General features: G+C 40.0%; 1 protein-coding gene across 13 annotated transcripts in view; it reads left to right on the top strand.

The window, feature by feature from the left end:
• The window catches only part of SPTAN1 (spectrin alpha, non-erythrocytic 1), a 50,149-nt gene that overhangs the window by 28,627 nt on the left and 1,390 nt on the right, over positions 1-20,132 (top strand). For 7 of the 13 annotated variants that reach the window (XM_084299120.1, XM_084299118.1, XM_084299108.1 and 4 more), the window contains 32 exons: positions 273-377; positions 1,163-1,186; positions 1,500-1,535; positions 2,783-2,830; positions 3,461-3,552; positions 3,942-4,086; positions 4,203-4,384; positions 4,564-4,663; positions 4,804-5,001; positions 5,123-5,269; positions 5,768-5,871; positions 6,017-6,179; positions 6,677-6,691; positions 8,475-8,606; positions 8,957-9,094; positions 9,480-9,584; positions 9,795-10,003; positions 10,821-10,941; positions 11,092-11,213; positions 11,595-11,727; positions 11,992-12,090; positions 12,388-12,547; positions 12,800-12,876; positions 13,066-13,275; positions 13,539-13,835; positions 14,043-14,155; positions 15,020-15,037; positions 16,881-16,943; positions 18,152-18,206; positions 18,758-18,954; positions 19,347-19,400; positions 19,886-20,032. In XM_084299120.1, coding sequence (XP_084155246.1) covers positions 273-377; positions 1,163-1,186; positions 1,500-1,535; positions 2,783-2,830; positions 3,461-3,552; positions 3,942-4,086; positions 4,203-4,384; positions 4,564-4,663; positions 4,804-5,001; positions 5,123-5,269; positions 5,768-5,871; positions 6,017-6,179; positions 6,677-6,691; positions 8,475-8,606; positions 8,957-9,094; positions 9,480-9,584; positions 9,795-10,003; positions 10,821-10,941; positions 11,092-11,213; positions 11,595-11,727; positions 11,992-12,090; positions 12,388-12,547; positions 12,800-12,876; positions 13,066-13,275; positions 13,539-13,835; positions 14,043-14,155; positions 15,020-15,037; positions 16,881-16,943; positions 18,152-18,206; positions 18,758-18,954; positions 19,347-19,400; positions 19,886-20,032 — 3,809 coding nt within the window. The remainder of the gene's footprint in view (positions 1-272; positions 378-1,162; positions 1,187-1,499; positions 1,536-2,782; positions 2,831-3,460; positions 3,553-3,941; positions 4,087-4,202; positions 4,385-4,563; positions 4,664-4,803; positions 5,002-5,122; positions 5,270-5,767; positions 5,872-6,016; positions 6,180-6,676; positions 6,692-8,474; positions 8,607-8,956; positions 9,095-9,479; positions 9,585-9,794; positions 10,004-10,820; positions 10,942-11,091; positions 11,214-11,594; positions 11,728-11,991; positions 12,091-12,387; positions 12,548-12,799; positions 12,877-13,065; positions 13,276-13,538; positions 13,836-14,042; positions 14,156-15,019; positions 15,038-16,880; positions 16,944-18,151; positions 18,207-18,757; positions 18,955-19,346; positions 19,401-19,885; positions 20,033-20,132) is intronic. The other 6 variants (XM_084299119.1, XM_084299111.1, XM_084299109.1 and 3 more) reach the window with 3 other exon arrangements.

Genomic DNA, 20,132 nt, shown 5'->3' with positions numbered 1-20,132 from the left:
AGGGAATTCCAGGGCTGATTGTTAATTAACTTCACGTAAGGAAAACTCTGATAGTGCATTTATTTAATTCATTGACACTTGGTGCTGACAGCTGGGATTTCTTGGCATAGACTCTCGTGCATTCTATATTCACTGGTAACTGGAAAGTTCAAGTGTGCTAAATTCCTGCTGCTTACAAACTGTGTACCTCGTGGCACCCCTGGTGTGCAAACATAATCCACGTGTTTTGCTTGTGTGAACGTTAACGCTGTGAATTTTACTGTTCTGTGCAGGATCTAAAAGCTAATGAGTCACGTCTGAAGGACATAAACAAGGTTGCAAATGACCTGGAGTCAGAAGGACTGATGGCAGAGGAAGTGCAAGCGGTAGAGCAACAGGTCCACTTTTTTTTTTCTGACTTACTCTAATGCTTTTGAGAAGCGAAAGATTTTATTCCTTTCTTTTGTCTATTCTACTTTGTGTGTCGCTGTAAGATTCTAGCTGTTCATTTTTGCTCTCTGGTCTGATAATACTGGCATTCTAATCAGAGACACTTAGTGCCTGTTCTGTAGTATGGCCAGCACAAGGGCATCCTTTGAATTGTTTCTTTTTAAATAGTGCTGTATCAAATTGCACTATCTAGAGCTCTCTGTCCCTCCCCCCCTTTTTTAATGTCTTTAAAATAATATTAAAAGTCATGGGGATCCCATGTATTAGCTTTACTTCTTCATATAAATATGAAATTTCAGCCTTTATTTATTTGCAGGAAAAACAGCAATAATGCTAGGGAAAAAGAGAAATAGAATTTAGCTCAGTTTACAATGATGGGGTTTTCTGTTTTCTTGTTTTAATAAAACAACTTTTTTTTTTTTTTGCAAACTTGTTACATATTTCTCTATTTCTGTAAGTAATTCTATCCACTGCCAAAAGAATATTGAAGCAGCTTGTCTATTTTTTAAGCCCTAAGAGGATGTGTTATAACATAATGTTGACTAGTCAAACTCCCATTTCTGCTGCACATACAAGTTGTGAGAGCAATATTTGACTTTATGACATGCTGGTAACCATTTTGTAGAAGAAGCTACCTCAAAGAGTATCTCCTGCTATCTTCCCCTTCTTAAAAACAGTCAGAATTTCCTTTCTGTTAGAAAATAACAAGGCACCTTGTCTTTTTCCTTTGCAGGAAGTCTATGGTATGATGCCCAGGGTGAGTGTTAATTTCTGCATTGCATTTTTAACAGTTTGGGATGTACAAGTAGAAGTTCAGCCGTGACTGTAATCCATTTCCGTGACGAAACTCGATAATGACTTTGAATGGATGTAAAAAGATGATCTCATCTTCCATCCATTTGTTTACTGACTGTTCTACTCCACAAATCAAAAACCCTAAATGACACAAAATACTTAGTTGTAAAAATTGTTATATGCTGGTAAGGCTTGAACGTGGAGATACCTGAGCTTTTAAAATACATTCTGATATCATTCCTATTTCAAGTTGTTTCTTCACTTCTTTCAAACAGGATGAAACTGATTCTAAGACAGCCTCTCCTTGGAAGGTAGGTGTCGTCATTTACTAGCAAACAATGGCAAAGTAAATCAAAAACTACAGCATGTCATCTTTTTTTTTTTTTTTTTTTTTTTTTTTTTTTTTTTTTTAATAGACCATCCACTTTCTCATGTGCCCTTTTTTCCTTTTTTCTTTTTTTCTTTGAGACTTGCCAAAGCGATTTTGGTGATGTCATAGTCTGAACAAATGTTTTGAATTGGTATTGATCTAGGTTTACTGAATTTCCATTTAATTTTGCTTGTTTCCTTCAGCAAGGAGGTTACAAAAACTTGCAGAGCAGTAAGCAGGAATTCACTTTCATATACTTGCATACAAATTCCCTATCAGTATAGAAAGATGCCATATGGGTTCTGCTCTGCATTTTAAAAGTCACAGTCAATTCTCAATTTTTCAAGCATGATTATAAGAATAACTGAAATAGTGGATTCCCAACGGAGAATTTGCTGGCAGTCATTTTTTTAAGGAAACTCCCTTTTTGAGCTTGTACTATAAGGCTGATACAAGTTTTTATACCAAAGTTTTTAGGTATTACGTGGCCACTAGATGCAAAATGTTCCCCGTTCACTTTGCATGTGTTTTGCTTGATTGTTTTTAATGTAGTGAGCAGAAGGAAATGTTTTCATTTCTGAAAATCAAAGCTGTTTCTGTCAATAATTCTTTAGCAAGGAATATGCTGAGTGTATCGAAGTATCTCTGACTTCGACTTCATTGCTAGCCCTTTTCTACAACGCCTTTCTCCATTCGCTAGTGGCTTACAATGGGATAGCAGTTACCTGCTAATGCATCAAAATATTTTGAAGTTTTCTCTGTCCTTATTAAGATAGTTGTTGTTTTTTGAAATTACATAAATGAGATAGCATTCACATGCATATATATGTCTAACTGTTCTTACCCTGATCTAGAATACCTTAGGTATTGCAAGTAATATTCTTAATATAGTTTTTACTTGCTTCTTGTTGGTGTTTCATAAACAACACTGTATTCAAAACAGTGTTCTAAAAATTTATAAAGAATTATATAAAAATTAAAAGAATTCATCAGTTTTCATTGAAACCTTTAAAATCTGTAGTATTTCTTTCTTCATGCATTTTGTATAGTTGTATTTTACAAAGTCTGTGGTTTTAACCTAAGCCAAGTCATTATGGATTTTTAAGTTTTCTTTCAATCTGATTTTGGCTCTGATTGGTTAAAGTAGACTTTAATGCTACTTTTTTTTATTTCTGCCTTTTCATGCAGTCTGCACGTATGATGGTACACACAGTGGCAACATTTAACTCAATCAAGGTAATAACACAACTTTTTCTGAGGTTACTTAAAAGCTGAGAACTTTTTCACCTACCTTTCTGTAGTTCTTGTCTTTCATTACCCTTTATAAGTCTTCCTGAATGAACTTGTTGAGTGAATTATTAACATACGGCAATTACTTCTCAGGTTACATCAGTATTTTATTATACACACAAAATATTTTTCTATGTTTTTTTTATGTCAGGAGAAACACTTAATTTTTTTTTTTTTTTGAACTGGGCTAATTGAATTTGTGCATTTTTCTGAAATTAAGCAGAATACTTCACCTGCACTGTTACTGACTGGTGAAATTTGCTTATATACCCTAAATAACATAAGCATAACAATTTTAGGAAATCTTCCAGCATTGCTTTATGTGTTCTCAGTAAACCCCTGAAAAAAACTATGAATATGGACAAGAAGAAGGGGTAGTCAGCATGTTTGCAGGTATCAACAAAATGAAAAAGGGGGTTATAAGCATACTGAACAACATGTTACTGGATAAATTTTCTGTTTGACATCATAAAGTTTCAGCGAGCCCAACACAAGAGTTTCTTTAAGCAGAAATGCTATAAAAAAAACTGTGATTCTGCAGTATCAGTGTGGAGCTTGATTTTTGCTGTTTTTCAGGAATTGAATGAACGTTGGAGGTCTCTGCAGCAGTTAGCAGAGGAGCGAAGCCAGCTGTTGGGCAGTGCTCACGAAGTCCAGAGATTCCACAGGTAGGGTGTTTGTATCCATATTTGATTTTAAATCAGTAAAATAATTTATTTTTAAGAGTTCTAAAACATAGTGGGAGCTGTTCCAAACGTGTCATATTTCAGCCCCTAATTTGTTTAGTGCAAGTTGGGCCACCAGTAAAACAAGAAGACTTTTTTATGTACTTACTAGAAAAATAAAAGCTTGTTAACATGGGAGCATGGAACTACTGAGGGTTTGGGATATCTCAACTGCTGTCCTATTTTGCCAAAGTTCACTTGTGTCATCTTGCAGTTCAATAGAATCATCAACTACTAGAGCTTCTCTAGAAATTAGCAACCTGCTGGGTAACAGAGATCCTAGCGTGGCCTCCATTTTAATTCTCTTTCTGCCTTCCTTTTGCTCAAATCAGAGATGCTGATGAAACAAAAGAATGGATAGAGGAGAAGAATCAAGCATTAAATACAGACAATTATGGACATGACTTGGCCAGTGTGCAGGCTCTGCAGCGCAAACATGAAGGCTTTGAGAGAGACTTAGCAGCTCTTGGAGACAAGGTGAGACTGAGAAGGGGACAAAACCATAAGGTTTCTTTTGTCTAGCAGAGATAATTGAACTGTATAAAACATTATTCTTGTTTTCTTTGCATATATTTTATTTTCTTTAATTCTAGGTGAACTCTCTTGGTGAAACTGCCCAGCGTCTGATCCAATCACATCCAGAATCTGCTGAAGATCTCCAAGAAAAATGCACTGAGTTGAATCAGGCTTGGAATAGTCTGGGAAAACGTGCTGACCAGCGCAAAGAGAAGCTTGGAGATTCTCATGACCTGCAGCGTTTCCTCAGTGATTTCAGGTGAAGAGTCTATCTCCCTTCTCCCCAATTTGTCTATCTGCTGTATTACCACTGAAGTATATATGGCTCGGTGTTCCACAGGAATATTTCTGGGGAGGGTTTGAAAAAGAACTACTTTTCCTGTTCCGGCTTATTTTAGTGGAGGAAGGGAAAAATTGTTTATTAATCTCTGTTTGCAGGGACCTTATGTCTTGGATCAATGGAATCCGGGGACTGGTCTCCTCAGATGAGCTTGCAAAAGATGTGACTGGAGCTGAAGCTTTATTGGAAAGGCACCAGGTATGTGAAAGATTGTGAGTGTGTATCATAAGCATCAACAGATGTTTGTTTTTCTTACACTCTCCACTTACAGATCCAAAAATAGATCAATTACAGCTCTGTCCTCTATTTAATTGTTAACACGTTTCTGTGCCATGCAGGAACACCGCACTGAAATAGATGCAAGAGCTGGCACTTTCCAGGCATTTGAACAGTTTGGACAACAACTTCTGGCACGTGGTCACTATGCCAGTCCAGAGATCAAGGAGAAACTGGATATTCTAGAACAAGAACGGACAGACCTGGAGAAGGCCTGGGTCCAGCGCAGAATGATGCTAGACCAGTGTCTAGAACTGCAGGTACTCTGCTGCATTTCTAAAAGTAAAAATAAGTCCTTTTTTCGTAAGAGTTTGTTCCATCATGGTGATGAGCAGTGTTCATGGTCTGTCTTTCTCATGCTCTGGAGTTTTTTCTCTGTAGCTGTTTCATCGGGACTGTGAACAAGCTGAAAACTGGATGGCTGCCCGAGAGGCTTTCCTAAATACAGAAGATAAAGGAGACTCCTTAGACAGCGTGGAGGCACTCATCAAGAAACACGAAGATTTTGATAAGGCAATCAACGTCCAGGTGAGGAGGGTATCCGAACTGAGGGGGGAACAGATTAGTTTTTCTTACGCAGGTTATTAATACAAGAAATTACTACTGTGTATGGTTTCTAAAGGTTGGTTCTAAGTATTGAGCTGTTTGGGATCTGCACCAACAGTTCAGAAGTGGCTAATGCAGACAGGGATGTGGGAAGTATGGCAGGTATCTGTGTAAATTTATTTCTTACTTGAAAATTGTTTATTTTTACAGCAGAAAAAAAGTATATTTTCATTTTTTTGTAGAAGAAAACTTCCAACTTTTACTGAGATCATACTACAAAGTCCAAAAGATATTTTTTTTCCTAAATGCCATAGGTGAGAGGTGTTCTGAATTCGAACTTTCCAGTCCTGTAGAAGATAGTCTTCCTTTAGAGAAGAGAAAAAAGAAGAAAAACAAACAAACACCACACCACCAAAAGCTTTTTCCATTCCAGTTTGACGTACCTAAGTTGTTCTAATTTATGGCTTCTCTTTTGAATAGGAAGAGAAAATTGCTGTCTTGCAGTCTTTTGCTGACCAGCTCATCTCTGCTGACCATTATGCAAAAGGAGTCATTGCTAACAGACGCAATGAGGTTCTGGACAGGTCAGTATGCTGAAAGCCTTGTGAGATTGGATGCAGATACTAACTGTGGAAGAGAATGGTATTTGGCAATATTTTGCAGCTGTAAAATGTGCTGCTTTGTGCAGTCCTAGTTTTTCATTCTATACATGTATTTAATTGCTTACAGGTGGCTTCGTCTGAAAGCTCAAATGATTGAGAAGAGATCTAAGCTAGGAGAATCTCAGACTCTCCAGCAGTTCAGTCGTGATGTCGATGAAATTGAAGCTTGGATCAGTGAAAAGCTCCAAACTGCAAGTGATGAGTCGTATAAGGATCCCACTAATATCCAGGTGAATATGTTTCTCAGCTTAGAAATCAAATTGAAATATTTACCTTCACAAAGTATACTCCTTTTTGAAAGAACATGTTCAGAGGAGTTCTTGTTCAGTAAGGGAGAGAATAACACACCATGTTGGACATGGTCTTCCTTTAACAAGGAGAAAATAGAAATTGCATTATGCATGAAAGGAGACCCAAAACAGAACTCACTTGATAATTATTGATGCGTATAATTAATAAGATATGTGGTATCTGCAACAGCACACTTTCTGAAGATACTCCTGAGTAGCTGTTCTGTTTTTCTCCTGGTATCTAGATAATAAAATAATGAAACTAAGTTCCTGGATCTCATCTCCATATGAGATCTCTCTTATATTCTAAAATATAAGTCTCACTCAATTTTCAGTATTAGAGAATAATTACTTAGAATTACCTCCTGTGTTTAAATAGTGGCTTATGAAGTAGTATAAATGCACTGAACTACTTCTTCTCTCAATCTGTTTTATAGCTTTCCAAACTGCTGGTAAGTAGTTTGGACTAGCCCCGGTATGTGAATTTGTTTTCTTTGTATAGCTTATGTGTGAGCACAAGGTCTGGTTGCAGTCTGTTGCTCCATCCATCAGTTCATGCAATCTCTTTGTTTTCTATTAGTTATTGACCTTCATGCAGGTACAGCTATTGATCTTCATGTTATGGATGTGGCTTTTCTGTTAATGCCTACTCAGCATCATTTATGTATTTGTTTTGCAGGTGTTCTGCATGATCTGTTTAATTTGTGATGCATAAGTGATACAGGGTTGGTTTGGGTTTTGTTTTTTTTTTTAGGTTTGGTTGTGTTTTTTTGTGTGTGTGGAGGGGTAGGAGTTAGCTCATGGAAAAATGGGTTCCTATCCTTTTTTTAGAAATTTAGCTATGAGGCATGACAACCTCCTTTCTGAATTTAGAGTGGTGGTGATATAACCCATGACATGTGATGTCAGCTCTTTTAGCTTGAGCTTTTAGAATCACAGGCTGAAGATGGCGAAACCAATAAAGCTGGTAGACCTAGATGGCTTACAAGAGTAATAGAAGAGAATAATATAGAAGGAACCCTTGGGAAAAGGATACGTATCTCGTAGAAAGCTGACAGGACTTGTTAAAATCCAAAGAATGGAGTAAAATGAGGTTACATGAAAGAAGATGACAAAGAGGGGGAATGTAACTAGAGTAAGGAAGGAGACAAATGTTGTGTTTGTTGCTTTAGGCTGTAGTACATTCCTTTTTTTTCTTAGTTGAAAAAATAAGAGTTTTATATTAAAAGAGAAAGGCTCGTCTTGGATTTGTTGTCATGGTTATTATATGGAGATAAGCAATTGGCAGCTTTTAAATTGAGTTTTATGTGTTGGCAGATACTGCTTTGAAGGATATGTTTTTCTAATCTCAGCATTCAGGATTAGTGGTTTCCAAAATAAAGCAGTTCATGCAGAATTTCTCATGGCAGCGCTATGGTATTTCCCATCTTTTATTTCAAATCTAACATTTCCTTTCATTCCATTCTCTCAGGGCATCGCATACCCATGTCCAATGTTACTAGCATTTCCAGTTAATACTTGTAAATTCCGTCTTGTCATTTTTGTGCTATTCTTATCTTCCTGGTGGGTGGATGGATCGTGTAGTTATGAGAGATCTGCATACTTCCTCCTACACCTAGGCTCCTGTTGTTCTCATGGTGTTCTCAACTCAAAAAAAAATAAAAAAAAATTAAACTGTTCAAAGTTATTTTATAGAGTTTTTGATGTTAATTCAGGACTGTAATATCTAATGTCAAGTATGACTGAGTAATATCAAAACTGCAAAAAGCAGATAGGTTTTTGCAGTGATTTCTTTTAGCTACCTATAGATTACAAAGGGAAACAGAAATTTGTGAAGCTTCTATAGGAATAGAAAGCTACTGTGTTTATGCTTAGAGTATGTGGAGTTTTTGGAGGTGATAGCATTGTACGTGAGAAAGCTTTATTTGAGTAACCTCTAAGGTTAATGCAAGGAATGTTACATGGGCATCTGTAAAATGCAGAAGACATTGACTGAGTTATATGTATCAACTCATTGACAGTTTTGCTAGGTCAAAGCTTGGTAGCTACCCAGATTCATGAGTTACTATCTGAGTGAACAGTCAGTATGCTTACTGAGAGAGAGAGAACTTCTTTGGATCAGACTACACACAAACCTCTCTGTGTAGACAACTCTTCTGCTCTCTTCTCAGCCCATGAGAACAATTTAGGAGCCCTTTGTCCAGTTTCTAATAGTTTCGTTTTTGTCATGCTCAGAGCAAACACCAGAAGCACCAAGCCTTTGAAGCTGAGCTCCATGCCAATGCGGATCGGATCCGTGGAGTCATCGATATGGGGAACTCGCTGATTGAAAGAGGAGCGTGTGCTGGCAGCGAGGATGCTGTGAAGGTAGATAAAACAAGTCTTAGAAGATTTATTTAGTTTTGGGTTTGAAATGTTTGGACAACAGGAGGGAAATACCCCTTTAAAAAAAACTTGATTTATATCAGTTATTCTATTTCAACTATCCAGTAGGAATCAGGGTAGTCATTTTTATTTGTTCTTAAGAGGGAGAAAAGTTTTCTGGTCCTATGATCAGCATGTAAATGTTGAACTGAATTATAGCTAGGAAACATGAAATAGTTACTGTACAGTTTGTGTACCTGGAATCAGCAGCCAAACTTGTACCTTATTGTGGTGTTGCATTTATCAGAATGTGTTTTTCATTTGTAGCATTTGTCTTCTCCGTTTTATAACAGGCACGGCTAGCTGCCCTGGCTGACCAATGGCAGTTCCTGGTACAGAAGTCAGCAGAAAAGAGTCAGAAACTGAAAGAAGCTAATAAACAGCAGAATTTCAATACTGGAATCAAGGACTTTGATTTCTGGCTTTCAGAGGTAATTGATTGGAATTATTTACTTGCAAGACTTGTTTTTTTTTCTATTTTTTTATTCCCTTTGCTGATTTTCAGTTTTCTAGAACACTGTATACCTTTGAGCAAGTCTAGATTTATTTCGTAAAAACCTTTATTACAAGGCTCTGAAAAGATTAAAAATCTTGTGGATGTTTTTTATATTATTTATAAACAATAAGTGAGAATAAGCCTATTTGCATAGAATCTCCTAAGAATTAAGCAGGTGATGAGGCAAAGGTTTTTCCACACTGTAGAAGGTTAACGAGATAATTAATTTACATGATTTTAGAGACATTACAATTTCAAGGGATTTGTGAAAATAAAACACACAGCTTGTTCTTCATCTCCTTTTTTTCCCCCACCCGCAGGTGGAGGCTTTGTTGGCATCTGAAGACTATGGAAAGGACTTGGCATCAGTTAACAACCTTCTGAAGAAGCACCAGCTACTGGAAGCTGATATATCTGCTCATGAGGTATTGCTTTCACTTTTTGTTTTGGAACATAACTCCTGATAATCAGCAAATTGTGCAGATACCACTTCAATGCGTGCTGCAGTCATACACTTGTTGAAACATGTTTTCTTAAAAACTGTAGCTCTGCAGAGTAGTCAGATTTCTGTGGTTTTGTTGGTATAGCAATAATGCAATAATATTATTCACACACCTTTTCACCCATGTTTCCAGGATCGTCTGAAAGACCTGAACAGTCAGGCTGACAGTTTGATGACCAGCAGTGCTTTTGATACATCCCAAGTGAAGGATAAACGTGAGACTATTAATGGGCGCTTTCAGAGGATCAAGAGTATGGCAGCTGCCCGCCGTGCAAAGCTGAATGAGTCCCACCGTTTGCATCAGTTTTTCCGTGATATGGACGACGAGGAGTCCTGGATCAAGTGCGTATTTTGGAAGTTCAAGGCTCTTACACGAGGGCACGTGCTTACTGCCAGCTTGCTAACAGCATTCATAGGCTGTAGTATGGTTTTGTAGCTTGCCTTTTCCACAAGTATGTATCTCTACAAGAAGACACATACTTGCCTCCCAGTCAAGGAACACTGTATTCAAAACAGCTTCAACACCGATTTGGGTGTGGCTTCTTATCTACAGTTTGTCAAACCCCAAGAAGGAAAGCTCTGTACTGGAAAAAGTAACACTATTAAGCCCTAAACCAGATAACTGAAATTTGACTCTTTTTGGAAAAGCACACAGAAGAAATTTAAACCTTATTTTTTCAGTCTGAAGTACTATTTTTGTTCCAGCCAGTTGTAGTAACTAATGAAATGTTGTTTCCGTATTGGTGTTACTACTTTTAGAGGAGGGAAAGAAGTGAGCATGATAGAAATCATTCAGTTTAGAGCACTTTTTTGTTATGCTTGTTAAAAAATAATAATAATAATAATCAGACAACAGAAAGTAAACTTTACAAAAAGTAATTATCTTCTTAAAAAGAAAACAGTTACCAAGAAACTCTATCCTTCATAGAGAAATGATAGGCCCTCTCTCTTTCCTTTCTTTTCTCTACACGTTCCCCTTGATGTGCTGCCAGAAGCCAGCTGCTGTTTGCTGATAACTCATATGCAATTTCTTGCATCCAAGTTATTTATGCTATGAAGAGCATTTCCTTATTTGCAATGATTTTTTTTTCTTTTGTGAGACTTGACCTATGTAAGTAATTTTAAAATTTTATATTTTTCGCTTTTCTCTTGAACGTAGAGAGAAGAAATTGTTAGTTAGCTCAGAGGACTATGGCAGAGACTTAACTGGTGTGCAGAACCTGAGGAAAAAACACAAGCGCTTAGAAGCAGAATTAGCTGCCCATGAACCTGCTATCCAGGTAAATGCCTCTCCTTGACAGATTTCCTATAAGAAATGGCTTTCTTGTTTGCAACAAGTATGAACGCCAGTAATTGGTTTGTAGAAATCCAGCGTGCATCATAAAAGAGCAAGTGATGTTCTATTGATTGGGTGTTTCTCTGCTTTCCAGGGTGTTCTAGACACTGGGAAGAAGCTTTCGGATGATAACACAATTGGAAAGGAGGAGATACAGCAGAGACTGGCTCAGTTTGTGGATCACTGGAAAGAGTTAAAGCAGTTGGCAGCTGCTCGGTGAGTGAGATGTTTTTGTAACATGCAACTTAAAACAGTTAGATGGGCTTGTTTAGACCAGATTTTATTGAATTTCAGGTGTTTAGATATGGGTCATTAGCAATAATCACATCATAACATACATCACTGATGATGGGCTCTTTGAGACTATTTAAAAGGGTTTTAGTGATAATTTTTCTCAAAAAAAATGTGAGGTTTGTTTTGTTTTTTAAGATGTGCTGTGGTTAACCTTTCTTGCGCTTGCCTAAATACCATAGGCTTGAAATTAATTGACCTTAGTCCACTTACCAGTACATGTCTGTGTACATTCCTAGGTTTTCTGCTGCTGTAATTCACAGAAAGCAACATCGCAGCTAATTTTACCTTTCTTTACCCATACAGGGGGCAGCGTCTAGAGGAGTCTCTGGAATACCAACAGTTTGTAGCAAATGTTGAGGAAGAAGAAGCATGGATCAATGAGAAAATGACACTGGTAGCCAGTGAGGACTATGGGGACACACTTGCAGCTATCCAGGTATGGAGAAATTTGTCAGCTCTTCAGTATCTTCACTGCATTATCATTGATGAGAGCTCAGTGAACCTTTACTGTGTGTCTTTCCAATGCAGAAGTTTCTTTGTTGGTTCATTTTCAAAGGCCTACATTGTAATAAATTAATTAAGAAACATCATGGATTTGTTTTAGAAAAGCATTCCAACTATGGTGTTTTCTTTAGAAATTACTTTCTTTCACAAGTAGTGAGAAAATATTTTAAAAAGTGGTTGTGTGTCGTATTTGCAGGGCTTGCTGAAAAAGCACGAAGCATTTGAGACTGATTTTACTGTCCACAAAGACAGAGTGAACGATGTTTGTGCTAACGGAGAGGATCTCATTAAAAAGGTGAGAATAGACTGGTAAAGAAAAACCTTCAAAAGCTGCCCAGGACATTTTGATGTCAAAATAGACTTGCTCTGCTGTTAGGATTGATTTGTCAACTCTTTGAAATGAGCTCTTACTCATTTTTTGCAGCTGAATAAGCTATTGATGTTAACCTCTTACAGCACTGTTTCTTAGGCAGTGTTGTACATTGAGAACAAAGTCTTTTGACTGAAGTCCTTGTTCTGTTAGCAGCTTTCTGGATGCCTTGGAAGACCTTAAGATCATATTTAATTTATTTTTTCCCCTCCTGTCGTGTAGAACAATCACCATGTGGAGAACATTACTGCCAAGATGAAGGGCCTCAAAGGAAAGGTGTCAGATCTGGAGAAAGCGGCAGCTCAGAGGAAAGCCAAACTGGATGAGAACTCTGCCTTCCTCCAGTTCAACTGGAAAGCAGATGTAGTGGAGTCGTGGATAGGTACGTTCTGTGTTGGGGCACGGTACACTGTCACAAAGAAACTGAAATGCTCTTTCAGTTCAAAAGACCTCAGATAGCTTCTCATACAGTGCTGTAATGAGCAGACCTACACCCAAAGCAATCAGCAGTGCTGTGATGGATGCTTTGGAGTAATTGTTCTATTAGCCCAGAGGACCTTCCCCCAGCTTGGAATGGAAGGAGCATTTGAGATAGAGATGTTTACATTTTTAATGCATTTGTTTCATTTTCAAGGTGAGAAGGAAAACAGTCTGAAGACAGATGATTATGGACGTGACCTCTCTTCTGTGCAGACACTGCTCACCAAGCAGGTTAGTGCTAATGCTGCTTCCACCCTGGAAAGGGATGGAGAGAGGAGGTGAACACTTCTGCAATACAAAAGACTCTCTAGTATTTCTATTTCTATTTAGTCATTCCTATATCTTTCATAGGATGCATAGCATATATTTCAATGTAAAAATATTTTGTTCTTTTTTTTTTTTTTTTTTTTAATGTTTCAGGAAACTTTTGATGCTGGACTTCAGGCTTTCCAGCAGGAGGGAATTGCAAACATCACTGCTCTGAAAGACCAGCTGCTAGCAGCCAAACACATCCAATCAAAGGCCATTGAGGCTCGGCATGCCTCCTTGATGAAACGCTGGAATCAGCTACTTGCCAATTCTGCAGCCAGGAAAAAGAAACTCTTGGAGGCTCAGGAGCATTTCAGAAAGGTGAGTAGCCAAACCATGAGGCTACAAAAATGGAATTGTTCTCTTTGGAGGAAAACAAACAAACAACACTTGCAACTTATGTAGCTTTTCTATTTGCAGACAATATTTATGGAAACTTCCTTAAGAATTTTTAATTCACTTGCAAGAAACAAGCAATAAATGCAAACTACCACTTAGGCTTGTTAATTCCAGATCACCTCATATACAGTGTTTGCCTTACTGCATAACTGAACTGACCAACTGGATTATTTTCTTTTTTCAAGGTTGAGGATCTGTTCCTGACTTTTGCAAAGAAGGCATCTGCCTTCAACAGCTGGTTTGAGAATGCTGAAGAGGATCTGACGGATCCCGTGCGCTGTAACTCGCTGGAAGAAATCAAAGCACTGCGAGAAGCTCATGATGCTTTCCGTTCTTCACTTAGTTCTGCCCAAGCTGACTTCAACCAGCTGGCAGAGCTTGATCGCCAGATCAAGAGCTTCCGTGTAGCCTCCAACCCCTACACCTGGTTTACTATGGAGGCTCTTGAAGAAACTTGGAGGAATCTGCAGAAAATTATCAAGGCAAGTCTTGATCTTTTCATAGCTTGTGACCTTTAAAGTCCTCTCTGGAATTTGTCCCCAAAGGTAAGTATCCAGGATACTCTTTGAGTCTTCAGTCTTCTTTTTACCTCCAGAATTGCACTGGTATGCAGTGCTGTTTTTTCTTTGTTACGGCATGAAGCCAGTCACGTATTTCCCTGTTTGAAATGATTTTTATTCCTTTCTCAGGAACGTGAATTGGAGTTGCAGAAGGAACAGCGAAGGCAGGAAGAGAATGACAAGTTGCGCCAGGAGTTTGCTCAGCATGCTAATGCCTTCCACCAATGGATTCAGGAGACCAGGTATAGTTTGTCTTCCCAGGAGCAACCCTTAAGAGAATTCCACAGCTAATAAGTGTATTCATCCTATATTTCCTTGGCCCATCTAAGTTGTAATGCCTCCTGCTGAAAAACAACTGATGGGCACTTGTTCATTTCCTGCAGTTGGGATCGGAGGGAGGCCCCATTTGCCACAGGGGAGAGGAAGACCCTGAAACACCAGACTATAAAAATGTTTCTGCTTCTGTATTCGTTTTTCTGTAGTGATTCCAGTTATCCAGGACTTGAGAGTCCTCCAGTTCCTCCTGCACTAGTCTGCCCTACAGCTGGCAGAGGCAAGGAACAAACAGCTAGAAGCAGGCTGTCTGAAGTGCTCGTGGCCTTTCTGTTAATGCCTTTTTGTGTTCACTGGTATATTAGAAATCTCAATAGAACTTTAGTAGAGAAAGCAACTGTGGAAAAAACCTGAAGACTACATTTTAAACACCTTTTTGGGGTGCTGTCTAATAATATCCATGCCTGGGGAAGAGGGAGTACAGATTTAACAGCTGCTTTAGTAATTAAAAAAGAAATCTCAGGGTTGAGAATTGCAGTGAACTGAAGAGCATGTTTCTAGAAAACTGAGGTAACCGTGCTCAGACAGTGCTCTTAGCCAATTCTGACACACGGGGCTTGTGGTTCAGAAGAGGTGAGTTTTGTTTTCGTGTAATCCTGTGATTCTCTGTCTCTGTGTGTTTACAAATAGTTCTGTATGTGTCTTCATGAAATACCGAAATTTAAATATGATTTTTAACTTTTTGATGTTTGCTTCCCACCCAAATTTCTGTCCCTCTCTTACTGTCTTGTCTCTGTCCTGCTGCCTGATGTCTGGATCTTCACATTCTACAGGACTTACCTGCTAGATGGGTTAGTATTGAATTTTATATCTTTACAAATGTGGTGATGTGTTCTGCTCTATCTGTGTGTGTTCTTCTGTCATGATATTGCTTGTGAGAGCTGCACTGAAACCCCTTTTATTTGAAAAGAGCAATCTGGAGCTGAGGTGCACAGACACAGGAAACGTGATTCTGGAGCAGACTAAGTACAAACCAACGGAAACATAATTATTTCCTAGTCAAAAGCAGAGGAAGTTATTAATGGGAAGCCACTGGCTTACCGTGGAAGTCCTAACTTTGCTCTTCCTTTCTCTGAGAGCTTGCACAAGAAAAGCCTGTTAATTTGATGAGATAGGAGAGAACATAGAATAAGCACATTCATATGCTTTTGGAAAACAGCTGACGAAGCTAGTTTTCCAGCATTAGAGATTGGTTTAATGGAATAGACCTTTCCATTATAATTGTTCTTAGAACAATTAAACCTCCAAGGTATTGACCATTCGTTTTGCAAGGAGGAAGAAAGGTTCTTATGAAGACCCTATGCTGAAGTTACCTATCTTAAAGCTCTGTGGTATGCGAAAATGAGTTGCCTGTTTTTAATCTGCTGCTTAACCATACTCAGAGTAGGTGCCTACCCCACAGAGATCGTATTCTTGATAGTAGAAACAAAACCTTCCAACACGAACCCACAGACGTGCCTGGGTTTGCAGGCAGTTGGATGCCTGCAGTTTTATGTCCACTTGTGTCCATGGGAATAATTCCTGCTGAGGATGCATGTCGGTGGTTTGTCAAGTAGTGGAAAGGAAACAATAAAATTTTTAAATGTCTTTAGACTCCCAAAACCTCTGACAGCATGTCTGTCCGCTTCCTTTTCTGCAGTATTAAAAATCTGCAACATGATAGAAGCTTTGTAACGAGGCATAATGTGAAACGTTAACAAATACTGTACGGGCCTGGCGCAGAAGCCTGGGCGTCTGCCCTGTGTAATGTGCTGGAGAGGAGGCAGGGGCCTTTCTCATGAAGATAGAAGGCTTTTCATAATAAAAGGGTGGAATTCTTCGCAGATAACTGTGCTTCTTATGTGCTCTGTAATGACCACAGTGTCTTGTGTTCTGCTGTTTCTGCCAGATAAAAATAATTTGCCCCATTTTTGTTGTACAGTTTAATGGAACCAAGCAGATTTTCCTGGAACGGATGCTGAATTCTCTGCTCCTTTGTAAAGTAGTGTTGTAAATTAGTTCTGGTATCCAAGAACGAGCTAACAGAAAGGGCCATTTACTAAAAGACGTGGGGTCAGAGTTCGAGATCACCATGCCAAGCTCTTTTGTTGAACAAATTACCAGAAGGCTGCTGATACGCAAGGCAGAGTTTGTCCTTAATTCTGAGTGAATAGATTAAAAATGCAGACTTAGCTCAAAGAGGCATTGGCTGCGCTGAGAATGCCTTGGTGAGAGGGAAAGCCGAGCTTCAGAGAAGTTTCAAGATAGCAGCAGCTGCCCTGCGTACACCTGGCTTTTCAGTGCATCCTAGTGGCTTGTGTGTGCCCGGTGCTGCCTGGAGGAGGCTTCCTGCAGGGGGGGCAGAAAGATGAGTTTAGAAAGAAAAAAGCTTTTACAGAATCAGTAGGTGAATTAACTGCTAAACTTCAGTTCCTTTTTAATGACCCTCCCTTTTGTGCGATTTACCCCAAAATAACCAATTGTGTGTGTGCGACCAGCATTTGAATTATTTCACTAAACAGTGGCTTACGTTTGCTGCAAGGTGGTGCTAGCTTGGAGTGTGGCTCCACTGCAGTGGCCGTGTTTGGGTGTGTTCTTTCCTCTGTTCTTTCTTCTTCCTTTTTGGAATTTACTTGGTTTCTTTTCTTTGACTAGCATAGCATATCGTCGTGTCATTCGTGTCTATCAGTATGAAGTTGGGGATGATCTATCTGGAAGGTTTTTTCCTCTTTATTTTCTTACCTCACTTTGGTTTTCAAATGCACTCTTTAATTCCAAGGCTCGCTTTCCTTCCAACTAACTTTCACAGCTTAGAGATGCTTGGAGGTTTGTTTCCCCGTTGACTCTTTCCTTTCCATGGTTGGTTCCCAGCTTCCTGCTCTGGGCACGCGCTTCATCTCCTTAGGCACGCATTGAACCTGAGCCTTAACCCCGTGGTGAGAGACACCCGGGTGTTTGGTGCGTTTTCATTGCTGCAGAGTGATTCAGCACTTGAAATCCCCTCCTCAAGAAGCTCAAAAGCACGTAGGGTAGATCTCAGTGGGTATGGGAACCTGGTTACAGTGACAGGATCTTAAACACCAAAAGCACGGCGCCCAAGCACAGGTTGTTCAGTAAGAGCTCTCGCTGTGTGTGCTGGAAGGGCAGAGGTTCCTGAACATAGCTGAAGGTTACTCAGGATTTGGGGAGGAAAAAGCAACACCCTGAGACTTTCTGTAACTAGTCCACGTGAAGCAGCTCTCGGAGCCCATCACCACAGTGTGTGCTAGGGCAGGGGGCTGCAGTGCTCAGCATAGAACTGGGCTGAGAGGAGCTGCCCTGCCTCAGTTTCCCTGGGGGCAGGATGGGAGAGGTGGGCAGGAAAAGCAACTTTCCATCAACCACTGCTGCCTAGGGAAGACCTATCATTTTCTGCAGTGATGATACTGTATTAAGACTACTTTTAAACCAAGCCAGTAGTTTTCAAGGTCTTTTCCCCCATTTTCTCCTCACGTAACACACCTCTGTAGAGCTCCTGTATCTTGCTGGCTAATACAGCCTGTCCCCGGTGAACCACCCGTAGTTTGTGTGCGTGTGTGCTGGGCACGGTGGGGTGGGGTGGGACTGCACCGAGTTTCTAATTTCATTAGGTCCAGTAAAGTGGGTGCTTTGGATCTGGCATGAAGTGTGGCTGCTGATCGTGTTGCCTTTCAAATGGGGCTAGAAATTAACTACGTAAAGAAATAAGAATCAAAGAAGATGTACACGTGTCTGTCTGAAAGAGGATGAGTCAGAATAAACAAAACGCAAAACCAGTGTTTAAATATTTACAGGAGAATAATACTGCTGTAAGGATTTTTAATTTTAAGGAAGAACTGTTAATTTCAAGCCCCACCTGCCATTTTTTACGGGAGAAGTGCTCTCTCTCACTGTGATTCTGTGTTTAGGTCTTGTATGGTGGAGGAGTCGGGAACACTGGAATCACAGCTGGAAGCTACTAAAGTAAGTGATGCTCAGCCGTTTCTGAAACACCTCTCCTGAGTGGTATCTTGGGAACACCGGGTGGGAATGAAAATGCATGTCATTGTACGGTAAAATCTGAATCGATTTTATATATTTTGAATACTGAAGAAACCTTGGGGATTACCTATTTACATATCCGATGTCTGCTTACATCCCAAGCCATTACACAACACTCTGATAAAGGTTTCCTTTTTGATCTTTTTTTTTTTTCCTAAATGGCTGAGGTAGGGCAAAGAGGATACAATATTTTCAGCATGTTTTCTAGTAAGAGTTTATTCTTTCTGTCTCAAGAGCTGGCTTGCAAGCCCTGTTGGTTTCCAATAACATGCACAAAGAGGTTATTCTGAATACTATTTACAAATCCCACTATATGTGTGCGCGTGTGTGTGTATAAATATATATATACATAAAATCCCAGCAGACAGAATATAAACCTTCTTCCCCTGCCAGCCCATATTCTACACATGTTCATTTTAAGGTGTTTTTTTTTTTCCACTCCTTGATTTCATCCTCCTCCTCCCTTCTTGCAGCGCAAGCACCAGGAGATCCGAGCTATGAGGAGCCAGCTGAAGAAGATTGAGGACCTCGGAGCTGCCATGGAAGAGGCACTCATCTTGGACAACAAGTACACGGAGCACAGCACCGTGGGGCTGGCGCAGCAGTGGGACCAGCTTGACCAGCTGGGGATGAGAATGCAGCACAACCTGGAGCAGCAGATCCAAGCTCGGTACTCCCTACCCCACGTGTACTGTGAAGTGTGCCTAGCCTGGGTGGGGGATAAATGAGGAGACGCAGCTGTGTGTCTGGAAATGAGCCCTGCGTGCCACTGCTGAGCCTCGGCTGTGTTCTGACTCGTGTGTGGCAGCCTGGAGAGCTGCTTGTCAATCTGCACCACCTCCCGGCTCTTTCAGCGGGATGAAGTTAGCAGTCTTTGAAGTGGTTCCTGTTGGCTGTTAGCAATGATGTCCTGCAGGAGCTGATTTATTCTGTTGGGCTGTGGTGATGGAACGTTTTGTCTGCTCACGTGTCCTCACCTTTTGATGCAGCTGGCTGGTTTGGGACCCCAGCAGAGCTCTGCAGTTCAGGAACCGTTCACTAGCTTTACTTCTTCCTTTACAGAAACACGACTGGAGTCACTGAGGAGGCCTTGAAGGAGTTCAGCATGATGTTCAAGTGAGTGGCAGGAAACGCATGCCAGAGGAATGCTTGTGAGATATTTCTGGCATGTGGATGGCCCCTGTTCACAGGATTCTCTGACTGCTCTGTTTGCAGCTCCCTTATTGTCTGCCCAGTTTTGTGCTGAGCTGCTCTCATCTCTGCCAGATGGCAGAGATTCGGATACACCCACTGCCGGCCAGGCACAGCCGCAGCCACACGAGGTTTTCCTGGGCACGCTCACTTGTGGGCATGGCAGTGTAGGAACCAGGAGTGCCAGTGAATTCCAGATGGGAATATAGTCATTTTTTGATGCTTTTTAAGCAAAGCAAAGAACTTAGGCTTTCATTTTTACATATGTTAGATAGGAAATGTCTGTTGATTCAAGCTCATTTGTCCAGAATGGTGGGCTGGTTATCATGTTCTAGTTTTCAGCCCTGTGTGTAGCTGTCAATCACTTAATTTGACGCTTAAGAATGTGAGCTTTGGTTTTGTGTTTTTAGGCACTTTGACAAGGACAAATCTGGACGACTTAATCACCAGGAGTTTAAGTCTTGCTTGCGCTCCCTTGGCTACGACCTGCCTATGGTTGAGGAAGGAGAGCCAGACCCCGAATTTGAGTCTATTCTTGACACTGTCGATCCCAACAGGTACGTGGATTGGACCTTCTGTGTTTCTATTGCAGGCTACGATATCAGTTTCTTCTGTGGGGTTTAGCTGCGAAGTCTCTTACAGGCCAAGAGCTTTGCT

This window comes from Netta rufina (genome assembly GCF_964035555.1).
Source record: "Netta rufina genome assembly, chromosome: 20".
Lineage (NCBI taxonomy): Eukaryota > Metazoa > Chordata > Aves > Anseriformes > Anatidae > Netta > Netta rufina.
Note: the sequence above shows the minus strand (reverse complement) of the source record. Positions and strands in the feature narration are given on the sequence as shown.